At 39.8% G+C, this 18,657-nt stretch overlaps 2 protein-coding genes across 2 annotated transcripts in view; one reads left to right on the top strand and one right to left on the bottom strand.

Moving 5' to 3' along the window:
• The window catches only part of Hasp (Hig-anchoring scaffold protein), a 1,448,565-nt gene that overhangs the window by 1,010,315 nt on the left and 419,593 nt on the right, over positions 1–18,657 (top strand). The window lies entirely within an intron of this gene.
• LOC136876342 (dopaminechrome tautomerase) overlaps positions 1–18,657 on the bottom strand; it is a 38,930-nt gene that overhangs the window by 18,091 nt on the left and 2,182 nt on the right. The window contains exons 2-3 of the mRNA XM_067150197.2: positions 13,686–13,873; positions 4,807–4,982 (exon numbers count right to left, since the gene is read on the bottom strand). Of these exons, the coding sequence (XP_067006298.2) occupies positions 4,807–4,982; positions 13,686–13,872 (363 nt within the window). The 5' untranslated portion in view covers position 13,873. The remainder of the gene's footprint in view (positions 1–4,806; positions 4,983–13,685; positions 13,874–18,657) is intronic.

Genomic DNA, 18,657 nt, shown 5'->3' on the forward strand with positions numbered 1-18,657 from the left:
ACGAACTCGAGCCTAGACATCGAAGATAAAGAAAAATGAAAGGTCTCCAACTAAACGCAACAAGTAAACCCACCGCGCACAAGAACAATCGGGCCGATACCACCTTTCGCTCTTAGCCGAAATGAGCACACTTAAGCAGACATGTAAAGGAAAGGAGGTAATGGAAAATAACTCTGCAAAAAATAAAGGAAATAACGCACAAAACGAGAGACTTATAAACATGCTTACTACCTATGGCAAACCGAGAATGATAGGAAATAAACATTTCAAACCGTGAATGATAGGAACGAACATTACCTCGATAAGAAATATCCATAGTTCCGACCCCAAACTATAAGAGTCGTACAGGGTAACGTTTTATAACGTTTATAATACCTTCGGTAAGAGACGAAAGCCACATCACAAAACACCATCTCCATCTAATAGTTCTAACATAACGTCAGACTGACAAAGAACACACAACATGCAGATAAGATAGAGAGAAATGCTTTGGCGGTCCTCATAGCATGAGCTGCCATCTGACTAAATAGGCATAAATTACACATCGGGCACGGCATTTATGATGCCAAGCAGCCATGACAGACATAAGACATCTCAGAAAATGCGGTGTATGAAGAATATGAAAACAAGACAAGCAGGTTACGGGGTGTGTCTCACCAGTGTAGATTTGCAAGAGGAAAATCATCCACATATGCAACTCAGATCGTCCGGATCATTAGTGAAAGTGTCAGGGAATGGAAATCAGTGTTCCATGCAGGGTTTATTGATCTGGGTAAAGCTTATGATCGCTTCCCAAGAATTTGCCTTGGAGTACACTAAGGAATCAAAAGGTTATTGAGTGGCTGGCAACTGCAGTGCTGGCGTACCTCGTAGTTTCGATGTGGATGTAGCCATTTACCCAGTTCGGTCAGTCAGCATTTCACCGTACATCTGATGAAGGATCTTCTAAGGAGTATTCTGTGTGCAGATGACGCGGCCCTGATTGGACGAATTGGAAGAGGTTTTATATAGATGAATACTGGTAAATGAAACCAGTGAACTGGGAGTAAGCAGAACGAAAACTGAGTACATGTTTACTGAGTTCATAAATCCATCATAGTCACCCCCAACATGTACCATTTTTATTGCTGACTAGCCTCTGAGTATGGTGGGTGAATTCAAATAGCTGGGTTCTGTTTCCAGCACTCAGGTGACAGCAGACAGCAGATGCTGACGTGAAACAGCGAATCAGCGCCAGATGAATGAAGTTGTCATTTTTGACCTGAGTATTGGGTGACAAAGCAATGTGTAAAAACTGCAAGAAGAGATCTGTAGGCCAGTCGTGAGACCCACAATGACGTATACTGCCCAGACATGGGAAAGGCTAGCCAAACAAAATCACCAAATGCATATTACTGAAATGAGATGCTGTGTTACAACTTTTTTAGTCCCAATTCTTAAACCTGGGAAAGATCCCTCTTCTCCTTTAAGTAATCGTAGCATTGTTTTAAGTTCCTGTGTTAGGAAACTTTTTCAAAAAAATCTACTACGGCGTCTTCTCTGGGTTATGGAGAAACATAAAATCTTTCCTAAATATCAGTATGCCTTTTTTAAAGGACGTAGCACACAAGATCCACTCAATATTTTGTTGACTGATCTCCTACTAGCTAGACATCGTAAACATAGCACTATTACTGTTTTTCTTGATATTCAAGGAGCTTATGATTCAGTTCCTTTACACCTATTATGGTCTTGCCTTGAATCGCTTGGCTTTCCCTCTGCTTTTATTTCTCTATTAGAACGCCTATATACTTCTCGTACGCTCATTCTCAAATCCCCCTACCCCCCGTTTCCAGGAAGACACGTTTCGCATGGAGTCCCACAGAGTGATATACTAAGTGGTATCCTCTTTGCGCTTTATATGCGAGATTTAGAACGTATAATTACAAAGAACGCACGAGTTTTAGCTTACGCAGACGACTATGTTTTATACGTATCACATGATAGTGTTGATGTGTGTAGGAGAAAAATAGAGTGTGTCCTTCATGAAGTTGCTCTCTGGTTACATGAACATGGCTTCTCACTCTCGCCTTCCAATGTGCTGCAATCCTTTTTACCCATACTCGCGCACCTAACCGTTCTCCTCTCCTTCTTGATCGTCTTACCATCCCTTTTGTTAATCAGCATCCCTACCTTGGAGTCATTTTGGACCACAAATTATCATGGACTCCTTATGTGGTCTCTCTTCAAAGTAAAACTGATCGTTTTATTTCTATATTACGTACGATCACCCGTCGAAGTTGGGGCGCTGACCCCGTTACAGCTATTCTCCTTTACAGAGCAACTATTCGATCCTTACTAGATTATTGTGCTCTTTTTATCGACACCGCTTCTGCTACTACCCTTGCACGTTTAAATACAATACAATACCGCGCACTACGTGTCTGTTTAGGAGCACTTAAAACTACACCAACCAATGCCTTATTAATAGAAGCCGGTGAACAGCCTTTAAAGATTCGGCGACAGACCATAGCCGCTAAGTATGTCCTCAAACATTTTACTGTCACCCGGTGTCAGCTTATCCCCAAGCTACGACTTTTACATTCTTATTATTCTTCCAAATCTCCCCGTGGAAACCGTGTCCCTGCTTTATATACCGCATTTCGTTCTCTTATACCAAGAGAATTTGAGCTCCTCCGTTTACCCACATTGCCTTTATACTCTATCCCTTATGACAGTCAGTCCTTTTGTCCTCAAGTAATTATATCTTCTTCTGAATCATTTTCTTGTCTAACACATTCTACTCCTCTTTCCCCTCTTGCAACTAAACGTATTCGACTTTCCCTCTACATAAGGGAAGTAAGTATTTTTACTGACGGATCAAAATCAGCACACGGCGTTGGAGCAGCCTTTTATATCCCCCAACCGTATACTCTCTCTGAGTTTTCCCTCCCTTCTGCCTTTTCTGTTTTTACCGCCGAATTGTTTGCTATTCGACAAGCCCTCATTACCATCAGGTCACATGCTTATGATAAGGTTACGATTTTCACGGATGCACAAAATGTTCTGCATGCCTTATGCTCGCCTCTTTCTTCCCCTAATTGGTACTTATATAGCGTTAAGTATCTCTTATATATCCTTACTCGTTCTGGTGTTTATATAACTCTAGTTTGAGTTCCCAGTCACTCTGGTATCATGGGGAATGAGACTGCTGATCAGGCAGCTAAACGAGCATCACAACAATCCCCCCCTCTTTTTCTTGCGATCCCCCCTTCTGATCTCATTCATGAAGTGCGGGATATAGCATATCGACATTGGCAGTCCGATTGGAATGAAACGTCACGAGAAAAGGGATGTTTTTATCATCAATTACAACCTGTTATTCCTATTAAACCGTGGTTTTATTATGGTACGTACTCTCGGCGCCATATCACATCTATTATACGTCTACGTTTTAATCATGCCCTTACTCCCCAATATAAAAATCGTTTTCATCTTCCTCCCCCAACTTCCTGTGCTTGTGGCTTGTCTGATACTGACAGTAATCACCTTCTGTTACAATGTCCTGCTTTTGATGTTCCCCGCCAGCGCTTCCTATCCTCTTTACTTAACATGGGCATCCCCTTCCCCACAAGTATTTCGTGTTTATTATCCTCTCTAACTCCTACTCTTGTGAACAGCATAAATCAGTTTCTTGACGATGCACATTGTATATTATAATCCTCTGACAGTCTCTTTATGCTCACTCTTCCATTGCAAAATGTTTATCATAATTTTGGTAGGATATAAATCTCTTTACCCTCTGTCTATATGTTATCATCCTTTCTTGTGTGACTCCTATGGTATGTTTTTTCTATCAATTACATTTTAAAGTACAATACGAGTGATACATGTGTCAGTGTTAAAGTAATTAATGTTTTCGTGACTGGACGATAACACATGAGTCCAACCACACCTTTCAAGAAGTAGAAGAAGAAGAAGAAGATGCTGTGTTGGTCAGAGCGTGCGACCATCAAAGATCGGGACAAGAGCGAACATGTACAAGGTTTCAGTTGGCGTCACTAATACCGCAGAGAAAAATAGATATTGACCAATTGAAATGGTATGGTCATGTCAAACGACAAATTGGAAACCATTTGGTCCCTCGAGCCTTGAGAAATAAACAACCATCAGCATATAAAGAATGACTAAATGCTACATGTAAATGATCTTGCGAAGAGCTCGAGATACAAGATATTCCAGAACAGCTGGTACAACTACGAAGAGACTACAAACTTCGCATTCGCTGTCTCCAAATTGAAGGGAGCAGCTGTGAGGTCAATGGCATTTTACGGCAAGAAGATAAGAGGAGGAAAAGAAGGAAGAGGAAGAAGAAGAAGCGCTTATCATATTTTTGGCTTAAAGTTTTCCCGGGAGTCCAAATTATTTTTCAACGTCAAATCCCAGGAATGTCTTGAGAGAAATTTTCGAAATTTTAAGGAGTTCAAGAATACACAGTCGAATTGTAGCGTCACGTAATGCGAAACATATAGAAGAAAGTAGACAGGAATTAGTGAAGTACTTTAAGGCACCGTAGAAACTTCAGTATCTTAAGAGGGTAAGGATACATCATTGATCACTAAAGGAAGCTCCAGTGAGGTGATCTCGTTGAGTGACAGTTGTTTCTGAGAAGAGTGTGCGTGAGTGGAACTTTAAAAGAGTACCATGCACTCATTTCGAGCAACTGTACATAGATAGATACATACATACATTTATACATACATCTTCATTACAGACAAGTTGTACTTCCTCTTGAAACAGCAATCACCAGAAGTTTGAAGTACTGACCTTAATCCTAAAGACGGATGTCAATCCATTGCAGTTGCCTTTCTGGTGCCAACTCCAGTCGGGATAGGGTTGTAAAAGGGGGCTGTCAACTTGGTGAGGATTGGCCACTGTAGCGAGAGTAACAGAAGTACCATTCGAGAAATTCGGGAGAGTCACAAATGTTCTCCCTCTCCTGTCTGGAACAAACGTAGCATTTAAATTTACATAAGCGAAAACAGCCACAATGAAGAAACCTTTTTTCAAAATATGAATTTTATTTTGGCGAAATATGGAAGTATGAAAAATTCGGAATATGAAGCATACATTTATTTTAAGGCTAAAACATACAAAGGCGTTTCAAAGGATGAGATAACAAGAGCCACATCCCCCCTCCCCCTCGTTAGTGCAGTAAAATAGTGATATCGGTGGAGCAGTCTAGTTCTTGCACTGGCAGGTACAGCCTTATTTTCATGATAGCTCAGAGTAAGGAAAATGAAATTATCCGAAAAGTGAAGCTGTCTGATTCTTGCGTACGAGAAAAGATAGTTTTCGTGAAGTATATAAACCTAATCCGAGGTATGTACAAATAAAAATATTTAGAGCGTGCTAATAGTACAACAGACTAGTTCATCAAGGTTCACCTATAATCCTCTGCTATTTGTATTATTGGTGGATTCAGTGATGAAGGAATACTAAATTGACCTGTCGTGTGTTGAATCATGCAGTGATGTTGGAAGATAATGATAACGACTGTAGGAGCAGATTTTGTGAAGGAAACTCGCGGCAGGAGTATCTGCTAGGAGAAATTCTATCTGTAAGAGAAAAAATCAAGTACTTGGATTCTGGTTTACAAAATGCCTGCACAGATGTTTGCATGTGACCAACGCACTGGAAAAGAAATAGGAGGTTTCTTCTTCTAGTGCCGTCTCCACACAGATGGTTGACGATCATCATGGAGTTGTATTTTCCGTGTTAGAGTTGCCGTGTCGTCAATGTCGAAGCACTGTGGGAGGTCCTGCAGGCATAATAATCTTCCGTATTTTCGTCCACGTTTCCCTTCCTGTCTTGCCTTCTGTGATCAACATTGTACCTGGCTACATTTGTCATTTCAGATGACGTGAGGGAAAAATACTGCTTTTCTGCGGTTTGCAAGGGTTAGAACTTCAGAAGAGTTCTCCTCAATTGGTGATGTGGTCCACCCATGTGTTCTTAAACACTGTGCAAAACATCTTCATTTTAAAAGCATGCAGTGAGTTAATTGACGAGCCTATATTACCCATCCCTGAAATACATAAAGCAGCACCAGTAACAGAAAACACTTCATGACACGTCAACGAGTTTCGAATCGGAATTCACTGACATGGGATGTTTCAATTTAAGAAACAGTCTTCTGGTTTTGATTTCTAAGATCGAGATCCCACTTGATGATTTTATGATTGATTAGAGGTCACGGAAGCTGTGGGAAGATATTAAGAAACGGTGATGTAATGGATACTTTTCATTTGATACGTATCAACAACAAAGTCGGTAAGTTCCGATTGATATGGTTTCGTCACGTAATAAAAAAATGTAATGATATGTGGGGGAGTGGTTAATCGCTATGAGGAAACCCGGAAGCAGGAAAATAGGTACAACAAGAATTCAGGTGGAGAGAAAGCACCACTGCGGATCCGAATGAACTGGATATTGAGGATGAAGCGTATGACCGGAAGAAGTGGAGGAAAGAAGTTATCTCATTGACTCTGTAAAATGACAATCTAATAAAGTCGAAGATAGTATATTATACCGGCTAGATCGTATAAAACTACCACCACGAATGTTTTCGTAAAGATTGGGCTGAGTGGCTCACGCGGAATAGGTCGAGTTTGCGGTTTCGATTCCAGTTCAGTATGGTGGTATTTGAAGCTGCTCAATACACCAGCTTCGTGTCTTTGGATTTACTGTCACGAAATAAAACTCATACAAGACAAAATTCCGGCTTCTTGGTGTAAAGCGGTTAAAGAAAAAACAATCAAAATCGTAGCTCTTGCAGACATTTAATGGCTTTGGCATGTCAGCATGACTACTGCCCAACCAAATGAGCTGCAAACACTGGAGTGCACCCTAGTCAGCGAGACTACATCCACAGCGATGTCGCTTGGCTTTCTTGACCAGGTCCAATGTCTTTCGATTGAGGCAGCTCCTCACTTGGTCTAATGATGCTTGAGCGTTGTTCCAGCCATTAGTCCAAAATTAAAATCGTCGAACTGTCCGGGAATCGGACTCATCTCCTTCGGGTTAGAGGCAGGCCAACTACCTCTACACCACGGATTGGTTACGTTAAAAAAAGTTAGTGACACAAAAACATTTATTATTATTATTATTATTATTATTATTATTATTATTATTATTATTATTATTATTATTATTATTATTCCGAGGTATCTGTGGAACAGCAGATGTGAAAGAAGGTGCGGGCTGGAATGGGTCTAACTACAAGTCCGAAAGATGAATTAAAAATTTAAATAAAGGTTATGTTTTCAATAGACAACAAAATTTAACAAATTTTTACATAGAATTTGAAAACTTAACGAGTACAACAAGTCAACAGCTATCCAATAATCAGGTACAAGACCAGAAAAGCAACGATTTAGAGACAAATTAATGATCTGGGCTTCAAGCCCCACCTTTTACAATCTCTGAGCTCTCAGCTCACAACCGCAAATTACCAAAGGGCAGAAAACCCCTCATTACATGGAGCACTTGCTCCCACATAGTAATGTCAAGCCTCCTAGAGGCACCTTTCCAAAACACCATAAAGAGCTGACCGCTCTCAATCTTTCAAGCCTATTAAAGGCCACAACAACTTTCGCATTGCCTGCCTCTCAAGGCACACTTACAAATGAACAGGGGTACCTTGTACTCATTCTACTGGACCTTCAATTTTTTTTAAAAAAGGTTAATTTGAACGGCCCTAAATACAAAAGGAATGGAGGCGAGAACTTACACTCCTACATGAAACGAGTTAAAACCTAAGTGGCGCTAGGCCAATTCAACAGGGGCTATTCCCACACTAGGGAGGTGACTCGTATAAGAAAATTTTAATACATTAGGAAAGAGAAGAAAATCGGTTATGAAAACGTAGTCACCTCAGATCAAAATGAAGGGGAGCTCAAGAGGGTAAGGCACTCTCTATCCCCGATTTACAGTTAAAGTAACATGAAAATTTTACATCGAAATGGTATAGGTTACATCAAAACGGTTTCGGACCTTCCCCGAAGATTAAACTGCTGAGCTAGCAAGAAATTAAAGATGTTGGACGGCCATTACCTTTTTGAAGGGCTGCTGACTGATGAAAGAGGCGCTTCCCGCCTCCTGCTATTCTTCCATACACTAAGCTAGATGTTGTACGAGTGGCCGAGAGACCAGAAAATCAGCAGCTTTTATACCCTCGTGGAAGATTCGAGACCTTTCATGAATAATTAAGACACACCCACATGCGTTTATTGGTCGACTAAAAGTTAGAAGTCAAAAATGAAGAATAAACCTGTGATTGCAGGGAAATTAATTACAGAAAATACTGATTGGGTAAATTCAAAACAGGCGGAAAGAAATGATTAATATTGCCAACCCACCAACGAAAGAACGAAATTTAGTAAAGACAACAACTTATGAATACAAAATATCTTCCAGAAAAGTTCCTTCACTTCGCACCAGGGTGCATGATCATAGTTTTTGGTAGAGACATCTGTGAGAGAATGTCCACACTTCTTGATAATTAGAAAACAAAAACAATTCGAAATTAACACAGTGACATCTTCAGACAAACGGTTGAATTAATTCAGTTTTAAAGTTCAGAGTTTCAGCTGTAGAGGAATACTTTAAGGCAGAAAATTTAAATGTGCGGCGTATAGGTGTACCAACCGGTACAATTATTATTACATCCGAAATGTGATTCGCAAATGATGTGCTGTTGTTTTGAACAGGGTTCACACAGAAATTTCAGTATTGTTCAGAAACTTGTTTCTTCCACCAAGTTCTTGCTTTTTAAATGATAAAATGGCTGTTGACATTAAATAAGAGTGTATAAAATATTAATCACAATGGCGTTTTTTTCGCGGCTCTGCTTAAGGAAATATTGTCATATGAAGTTTTAGGATTTTTGAAATAGAAGTACCCATCACCTTAATTCGGATTCCACGTAAACTGGAGGTCCCGTGGCTACGATCACGATATCAACAGTCAGTAAAAGTATAAGCTTGCTTGCTTGTTTTTTGTTTTCGATAAGACATAAGTGCTGAAAACTTTATGTGTAATGAACTGTGGCGGGGAACTAAACATAATTGATGTACACTTGTTAGTTAACGCCGCACTAACGACTTTCCGTAGACGCCTCAGTGCTGCAATCTTGTCCTCCAGAAGTTCTTTTACATGTCAGTAAATCGATCCGACACTAGGCTGCCTGCCCTATTTGAGCATCTTCAGATACCAACGGACTGAGCCGAATGTTTTGCAGCCCTCTAAATTTTGAAGTGATTAGCTAATGCTCAATTTTAAAACTTTTATCTCAGTTAATGGCAGCGTTCACGATTAATAAGATATTGGTAGAATCTCCTTAAGTCATTTTCGTTGATCTATTCGAAACCTCAAAAGTCTTCATTAAAGTAATAAATGTCATATGTCGAGTTTTGGTTCCTGCCACGTCGTCGCTTCTCGTTGAACTTCTTCTGGACCACCAACTTCTTTATGTGGGAGGCTGCAAGTGGTACGTCCAAAGAATGCAAGGATCCTCATGTAAATTAGGACAGATAATCATTGATGTGGTCGGACTTCCTCGAGGACGGATGCGTTCTAATAGGCTGGTATTATACTATCAAAGAAATTTGTCGAAGATCTGTTGTAAAAATATGTTGTGCAAGTTAACTTTAATAAAAGATTATAACATACAGCCATTACACCATTACATTACATAAAATATTTAATCACAGTTCAGCAAAAATGGATGAAGGACAGTTGTGCGCATGTTCGGCTACTATTAGTTTTTACATGTATTGTTTATGACAACATTTCTCATAAAATGTACCGATATGTTTTAAATTACATCATCACTGGGGAGTACACAAATTCTATATCTGTCTGCTTGTCCGTATTACAAGTGTAAAAACCACATGGTTTTAGGTTATCTCACGTGGCTTATCAGAAAATAAAAGTAGCTTACTATAATCAAAATTAAATGAATGGAAGAAATATAATGTATAATGTAAACATCTTATTCAATTTCAGTTTTTCAGCCAAATATTGGCTACGTAATCCATTTAATTTCTTTTTCGCGTCCAAAACTGTACATACTTCCTGTATAGTGTTTATTACTACTTGTTTAAATACACTTGTCGTCTTAAATTTCTATGTTTATGTTCTTGGTGCCTTGTTGCACAGCATTTCATTCTCGGAAATAAGCAGTTTTCTTGTAACGACTTTCAAACTGAACTTACATCCGCCATTTTGGATTTAACAAGTTAAATCTTTTGCAAAAGATAACACAATGCTCGTACCTTTTATCAAAGAAATGTTACACTGTCATATATTTTATAGAAGATCTTTACAAATATCTTTGATAGTGTAATAACTGCCTTAGGCCTAGTTCGGTGGGCTTTCCATGGAATGCGAAGTATCCGTCGCCAGCACCACGTCTGAAATGCCTCACATAGAATATGATGTGGGTTGACAACCCGAGGATCTGGACTGACTTAGTCCGTAAACAAAGTAATAATAGTAATAATAGTATGACCTCAACTATCTGGTACCCGCCTTTTAGGCTGCCTACGTGTCATTTTCAGCGTTCCGGATCACTTTTGGATGATTTACAGTCCAGTTTTTATTAATCTTGTCCGGCAAACACTATATGTGTAATCGGAGATGTTTTGCACGCTAACATCTTGTGACCTGGAGTGTCACATGGACATTTTATTCCGCCTTTCAATAATCCGACGACCTTTGTTGAGATTCGCACGCCGATCCACAGAGGGGATACAAAGTGGGTCGAATTAGGATCTAATAGAAGCTCTGAAAATGACTGAATAACCGTAGGAATGAAATTCGTTCCATTCCTGATACTTTCATAAAGGCCAATATGACATTACTTTTTATTCGCGCGTATGCAAGTGGCCTCGATTTCTATCGGTTGTCTTGTTGGTGAAATGAACCTAAATTTTAGTTATCTAACAAGTACACTACCGAATTTGGAACATACCGATTTCATTCCTCTTGATATACGCCTATGTTGCAGTACAGGAGTGTCTAGCTCACATAATGTTCGGAGAAATATATACGATGAGACTTAGGCCTACTTATCGTTATAGCCAACAGTATTACTTTAATTACAATTATTGTTATATTTTAATTGTAAATAATTATATTGTAACTTTAAACTATTATGTAACACTTGCGATATCTGAAGTTTGTTAACTTTCGAAAACCGATCATTTGTCTGCGCGGTTTGGGTCACGTAGCTATCAGCTTGCATTCGGCGATAGTGGGTTCGAACCTCATTGTCGGTAGCACTGAAGATCGCTTTCCGTGGTTTCCCATTTTCACACCAGGCAAATACTAGGGCTGTACCTTAATTAAGGCCACAGTCGCTTCCTTCCCACTCCTTGCCCTTTCCTATCCTGTCGTCGCTGTAAGACCTATCCGCGTCGGTGCGACGTAAATCAAATCGTAAAAAAAAAAAATCGAAATGGCGAGCACACACGGAAATTGATTATCTGTTTTAATTGAAGAGACTTAACATTAATGCTGGCGGTGATATCAGAGTTACGTGAATCACTGAGTTGTTTATTTTATCTTTAATAGTTTGAGTGCTGGCATATGGGATGAATGTTTTCACGTTAGGAATACATCTACTGGAGCATGCGCACGTTATTATTATTATTATTATTATTATTATTATTATTATTATTATTATTATTATTATTATTATTATTATTATTATTATTATTATTATATTTGAGTTGACACTCCGTAGACTGTGTATTAACAGCCAGTCTCATTATTTGTGTCTAAATCTTGTCCGTCTGGCAACTTTGATATCCTGTGAATAAGTTCACCGACCAGTCCCCCTTCGTTTTTCTGGCAGGGCCCATTCCGTCTTCTGGGTTCTGATTCCACGTTAAAGTCGTGGTAGTTGTTAATCATCCTATTAAAATCCTCCCTGTCAGTGGTTTTATTTTCTGCGATATTGATCAGTCTCAGAATTTTCTCACATTCATGGAAACACTCATCGTTTTCGCCTTAGAACTTGCGAAAACCTAATCACTCGATCATTAGTCAAACAGGAGATATGTCGATGTAACAGCAATATTTTCTCTTTAATTTATAGTGTTATTTGTTATATCTTACGGCTTAATTCCTCATTAGACCTCAGTCGTGCCTACCGCCAACCAATCTGTTCCTTAAAATTTTTCATAATATCTTGCGATCACTTTTTACCAACGGGCTTACTTTGCTTTCTCCTTATAGTTAACACTATTATTATTATTATTATTATTATTATTATTATTATTATTATTATTATTATTATTATTATTACCTGATTCTTCTTTCTTTTCTTTCTTAATCCATTTGCCGTCCAGGGTTGTCTTTTCCCTCGGTCTCATCGAGGGATCCCACCTATACCGCCTCAAGAGCAGTTTCATGGAGGGCGAGATTTTTGGGTCGCGGGATACAACTGGGAGGAGGACCAGTGCCTCTTCCAGGTGGCCTCACCTGCTATGCTGAACAGGGGCCTTGTGGGGTGATGGGAAGAGGGGATAGACAAGGAGGATAAGGAGGATAAGTGAGAAACCACGAAAAACCACTTCGAGGATGGCTGAGGTGGAAATCGAACCTTTCTACCCAGCTCACCCTCCGAGTCTGAGTGGACCCCGTCCCAAATTTCGCGGCAGCGCCGGGGATCGAACGCGGGCCTCTGACGGTGGCAGCTAATCACACTAACCACTACACCACAGAAGCGGACACATGACTCTTCATTATTAAAAATTCCACCTGGATTCGAAACGTGGTCACCTTTGGGAGAAGCCAATGAAAATGCAACTCAGCTATCAATTCCCAAAAGAATGTAGGAATAAGAATACTTTTAATGTTTCTTACTGAGCAGAACCCTGTAAAGCCATTACGAGCAAGAATACCTAATTTATTGCAGTTTAGCGCCTTTAGGGTCTTTTATACACTAAATACATTTTCACGTTTTGCTCTTCCAGATTTTTCTGACAGATCACATTTTCTTTCGTCACTGTAGTTACTGTAGTTCTCAATAATTGTTTTTAAATATTTGTATTGTATTATAATGTTGTATGCTTCAGTCAGGATATTGGGCGTGGTATATGAACTTTCGAGGGAACGGAATAAATTTCCCGTTTTTGCTTTTCTTTGGAGGATATTGCGTCGTTCAAAAATATGGGAACATCATTCTGAAAAGTCGCTTATTGCCATTTCTTTTACGCAGTAAAAAACGCTCGCAAAACCCGCGCCCTAGACATAGTGAGCCTGCCTGTTGCCCATAGGCCCGGCTTCGATTCTCAGCCAAATCAATCCAGTCCCACACAGCTTAAGTGAGAACTATTGAGAAGCTATCTGACGGTGAGAGAGCGGACCCCAGAATAAGTGTCGAGAGTATTCGTCACGCCGATCGCGCATCACCTCATAATCTGTACGTCTTAGGGCTTAGCAGTGGCGGCTTATTATTCAAAGGCTCATCAGGGTTGAAGAAATGGTCAGTAATAATTTACGTGCGGACCGAGTTTCAAGAAACTCCCTCAAATAGGGGGCAGAGATACTTTTTTTTCTGAAATGGTGTTTTCTAGTGTATAATGCCCCTTGATTTCATAGAGATTAATATTGGGTTATAACAAAACATAACTTACCTCGGTCCACGTCGAGGATGACTCCAGTATTTGGCTGATAACTGCCACTAGCTGTCAGAGCACGCTTAGCGGCTTCGCTGGGGAAGAGGAAATCTGGTGATTTCCATCTGTGTACTACTTCCATTGTTCCCAGCACACAAACGATGCTCAGTACTAGCAACAGAACTTCTAAAAGTCCACGAACCATTCTGAAATAAGAATGTTATTATGAATTGAATTTTTTATAAGAAAATGTGGATATGTTTAGTATCCTCAGTTTTATAATTGCAAGTTAACAATTTAACCGTAAGGAGAAAGGTGGTGATGGTGATTATTGATTTAAGAGGAAGAAAAACTGGGCAACCATCTTCTGTTAACATCAGGGTGAAAAAATGAAAGGGACCCGACACTTTGAAAAATGGAGGTAACGGCAAAAGAAAGACATTTTGATGATGATGATGATGATGATGATGATGATGATGATGATGCTTGTTGTTTAAAGGGGCCTAACATCGAGGTCATCGGCCCCGAAAGATGTTTTAGCATTTTAGCAACCCCATTCACCAACGACCTGCCTCAGGATCGAAACTACTTTCTTGGAACACACAACAACGACTGACCAACAGCGTCCCTCAGGTCGACATTAGTATTATTATTATTATTATTAGTAGTAGTAGTAGTAGTAGTAGCGGCGTTCAAATTGCACTTATTAAATAATTAAATTAAATTAAATGGAATGTTAACCAATTTGCTAATTTGTAACTGTCTAAATTGCAATTATGGAATTCATTTATGTTAAAAAATATGGACTTCTATCATTCTCTCCGTAAGTAAATACGGCGTACACCCACGATGTCCCCTGCCTGTCGTAAGGGGGTAACTAAAATGAGCTCCGGGGGCTCTTAGCTTTGGAGCGTGGGTTGGCAACCACGGGGCCCTTAACTGAGTCCTGACATTGCTTCCACGTACGGACTCCTCAATTTCATCTATCCTATCCGACCTTCCTTGGTCAAATGTTGTTCATTTCAGACTCCAACGGTATTAGATCAAGAGATCTACGGGATCTTTCATTTTCACGTCCTTCGTGGCCCTTGTCTTTCTTTGGCCGATACTTCATTTTTCAAAGTGTCGGGCCTATTTCATTTTTTCACTCGTATTAATGTTACATTGTTAAATTTATCGATTTTTAATAATAATAATAATAATAATAATAATAATAATAATAATAATAATAATAATAATAATAATAATAATAACGTCGACCTCACGCACGTTGTTGGTCAGTCATTGTTGTGTGTTCCTAGAAAGTTGATTCGATCCTGAGGCAGGTCATTGGTGAATGGGGTTGCTAAAATGCTTTTAACATCTATCACAGTAAAGAATTCATGTGGGAAAATATTCCGTCAGTACGGCATCTCTAAAATTTATTATTATTATTATTATTATTATTATTATTATTATTATTATTATTATTATTATTATTATTATTATTATTATTATTATTATTTCCGGCTCCATGACTAATTGGTTAACGTGCTAGTCTTTGGTCCAGAGGGTCCCGGGTTCGATCACAGCCAGCTGGGGAATTTTAACCTTAATTGGTTAATTCCAAAGGCTCGGGGCCTGAGTATGTGTGTGTAGTGTGTCGTTTTCAGCATTAGAATTCATAATAGTTAGAGCCCCATTCTTACAGATGTGCATGTCACCTATACAGCGTCAAATCGAAAGATCTGCACAAGGCCTACCCGGGGGCCACACGCTTTTATTATTATTATTATTATTATTATTATTATTATTATTATTATTTGCTAGTTGCTTTACGTCGCACCGACACAGATAGGTCTTATGGCGACGATGGGACAAGAAAGGCCTAGGAATGGGAAGGAAGCGGCCGTGGCCTTAATTAAGGTACAGCCCCAGCATTTGACTGGAGTGAAAATGGGAAACCACGGAAAACCATCTTCAAGGCTGCCGACAGTGGGGTTCGAACCCACTATCTCCCGGATGCAAGCTCACAACCGCGCGCCCCTAACCGCACGGCCAACTTGCCCGGTATTATTATTATTATTATTATTATTATTATTATTATTATTATTATTATTATTATTATTATTATTATTTATTGTTCACACTTCTTAAAAATATAATATTGCAGCAATGATTGCATTAGTCACCGGTTGGACTCTTGGTTCAAACGGAATGCACGTGTATTGTAAGAACTTGATTTTCTCTTTCTTTTAGAAAGAAATGATCTACGTGTTCCAGTTTCGTATTCCCTACCTGGTATTCAGTCCTCTTGAGTTTCGTCCTTCTGATATCACTTTAGTCTTAGAAATGCTCATTTTGATATTACACTCACTGCAACTCTGTTTTTTTTATTAATTTCGTGTGGCAATTTCTAGCCGAGTGCAGTCCTTGTAAGGCGGACCCTCCGATGAGGGTGGGCGGCATCTGCCATGTGAAGGTGACTGCGTGTTATGGTGGTGGAGGATAGTGTTATGTGTGGTGTGTGATTTGCAGGTATGTTGGGGACAGCACAAATACCCAACCCCCGAGCCATTGGAATTAACCATACATACATACATACATACATGCATTATCATTATAGACTGTTATGCCTTTCAGCGTTCAGTCTGAAAGCCTCTGTGAATTTACTAAACGTCGCCACAATCCTCGATTTGCAACTAGTGTTGTGGCCTCATTTAGTTCTATACCTCTTATCTTTAAATCGTTAGAACCTGAGTCTAAGCATCGTCGTCTTGGTCTACCTCTACTTCTCTTACCCTCCATAACAGAGTCCATTATTCTCCTAGGTAACCTATCCTCCTTCATTCGCCTCACATGACCCCACCACCGAAGCCGGTTTATGCGTACAGCTTCATCCATCGAGTTCATTCCTAAATTAGCCTTTATCTGCTCATTCCGAGTACCCTCCTACCATTGGTCCCACCTGTTTGTAACAGCAATCATTCTTGCTACGTTCATGTCTGTTACTTCTGACTTATGAATAAGATATCCTGAGTCCACCAATGAAGGTTAAAATCCCCGACCCAGCCGGGAATCGAACCTGGGACCCTCTGAACTGAAGGCCAGTACGCTGACCATTCAGCCAACGCAACTCTTATGAAGCTCTAAGATATTAGATTGCAAGCTTTTGGCACCTGGTGGCTATGATCGTTAAAAAGGCATGTCACTATGGTCTGACGCTATGGTTAGCCAGTTCGAGTCCCGTTTGTGGAAAATAAAATGTCACCAGCAGAATACGGAATGTTGGCGAACAGAGTAGAAGAGATGGTGGTGGTATACAACTTCTAGCCACTAGCTAGCGTGCCAGGAGCCTGGGTTCAATTCCAAACCTCTCCTAGCTGTTCGTATGGACTGAGGGCGTATGTCGCTATTAACGGTGATTCGTCCTTCGGATGGGGACGTTAAGCCTTGAGCAGAGCTTTTGGTGTTATTTGACAGGAGTAAGCTATGGGTCGACATCGGGTTTCATCCTCTTACTACCTCGTTATCACCACCATCATTATCTCACATCCACATGTGCAGGTGGCCCATGGGTGTCAACTAGAAAGACCTGCACCAAACCACTTTGGAGGTCACATGACTTCAGAAAAGCATAAAATACACATCAAAAATGTAATATCATCAAAGGTATGTAATGAGATGTATTGCGACCTTAATAAAATAAAGTCCGCCTCTGTGGTGTAGTGGTTAGCGTGATTAGCTGCCACCCCTAGAGGTCCGGGTTCGATTCCCGGCTGTGCCACGAAATTTGAAGAGTGGTATGAGGGCTGGAACGGGGTCCACTCAGCCTCGGGAGGTCAACTGAGTAGAGGTGGGTTCGATTCCCACCTCAGCCATCCTGGAAGTGGTTTTCCGTGGTTTCCCACTTCTCCTCCAGGCAAATGCCGGGATGGTACCTCACTTAAGGCCACGGCCGCTTCCTTCCCTCTTCCTTGCCTATCCCATCCAATCTTCCCATCCCTCCACAAGACCCCTGTTCAGCATAGCAGGTGAGGCCGCCTGGGCGAGGTACTGGTCATTCTCCCCAGTTGTATCCCCCGACCCAAAGTCTGAAACTCCGGGACACTGCCCTTGAGGCGGTAGAGGTGGGATCCCTCGCTGAGTCCGAGGGAAAAACCGACCCTGGAGGGTAAACAGATTAAGAAGAAGAATAAAATAAAATTGTAACATTCTTTAAGAGCGAACTGCTTATTACACTTCCACTTAACTAAATCCCTCCTTGCCATAAAATACACATCAAAAATTTAATATCTTCAAAGGTATGTAATGAGATGTATTGCGACCTTAATAAAATAAAGTCCGCCTCTGTGGTGTAGTGGTTAGCGTGATTAGCTGCCACCCCTTTCAGCAAATTATCCTTATATACTACGAACAACAAAGGTGAAAGATTACAGCCTGGTCTAACTCCTGTAAAAAACTTGAACCAGGAACTGATTCTGCCTTCATTTCTCACATCGGCTCGATTGTCAACAAATGAGCCTTAGATTATCTGTAATAACCTGCCCCTGTTATATTTCTCCTCTAGATCTACGAAACCTGGAAAACATAATACCTTACATCTTACACTGTCATTGTCAGTGTGTATACAGAAAAATGAAATGTACAGCATTTTTTGCTACTTGCTACCAAACAAACAAAGAAGAAATGTAGAGTGTCTTAAGAGATAAATATTAATAATAGTGTCTTGTTACTTGTGAAGTTAGGGATCTAAGCCCCTTTTACACTTAACTGCATTGTGTTTACAATCTAAAATAATTAAAATATTTAAAATTAAGGTAAATTATTATAATTTAAATAACAAACTAATTATTAACATTAAAAACATCAAAAATTTAATATCATCAAAGTTGTGTAATGAAATGTATAGCAACCTTAAATTAAAGAAAATTAGGACATTCTTTAAGAGCGAGTATGAACACAATAATGTAACTAACTCTGTAATAAATTAAAATATGCAGTGCATGAT

The sequence above is a fragment of the Anabrus simplex genome, chromosome 6 (genome assembly GCF_040414725.1).
Source record: "Anabrus simplex isolate iqAnaSimp1 chromosome 6, ASM4041472v1, whole genome shotgun sequence".
Lineage (NCBI taxonomy): Eukaryota > Metazoa > Arthropoda > Insecta > Orthoptera > Tettigoniidae > Anabrus > Anabrus simplex.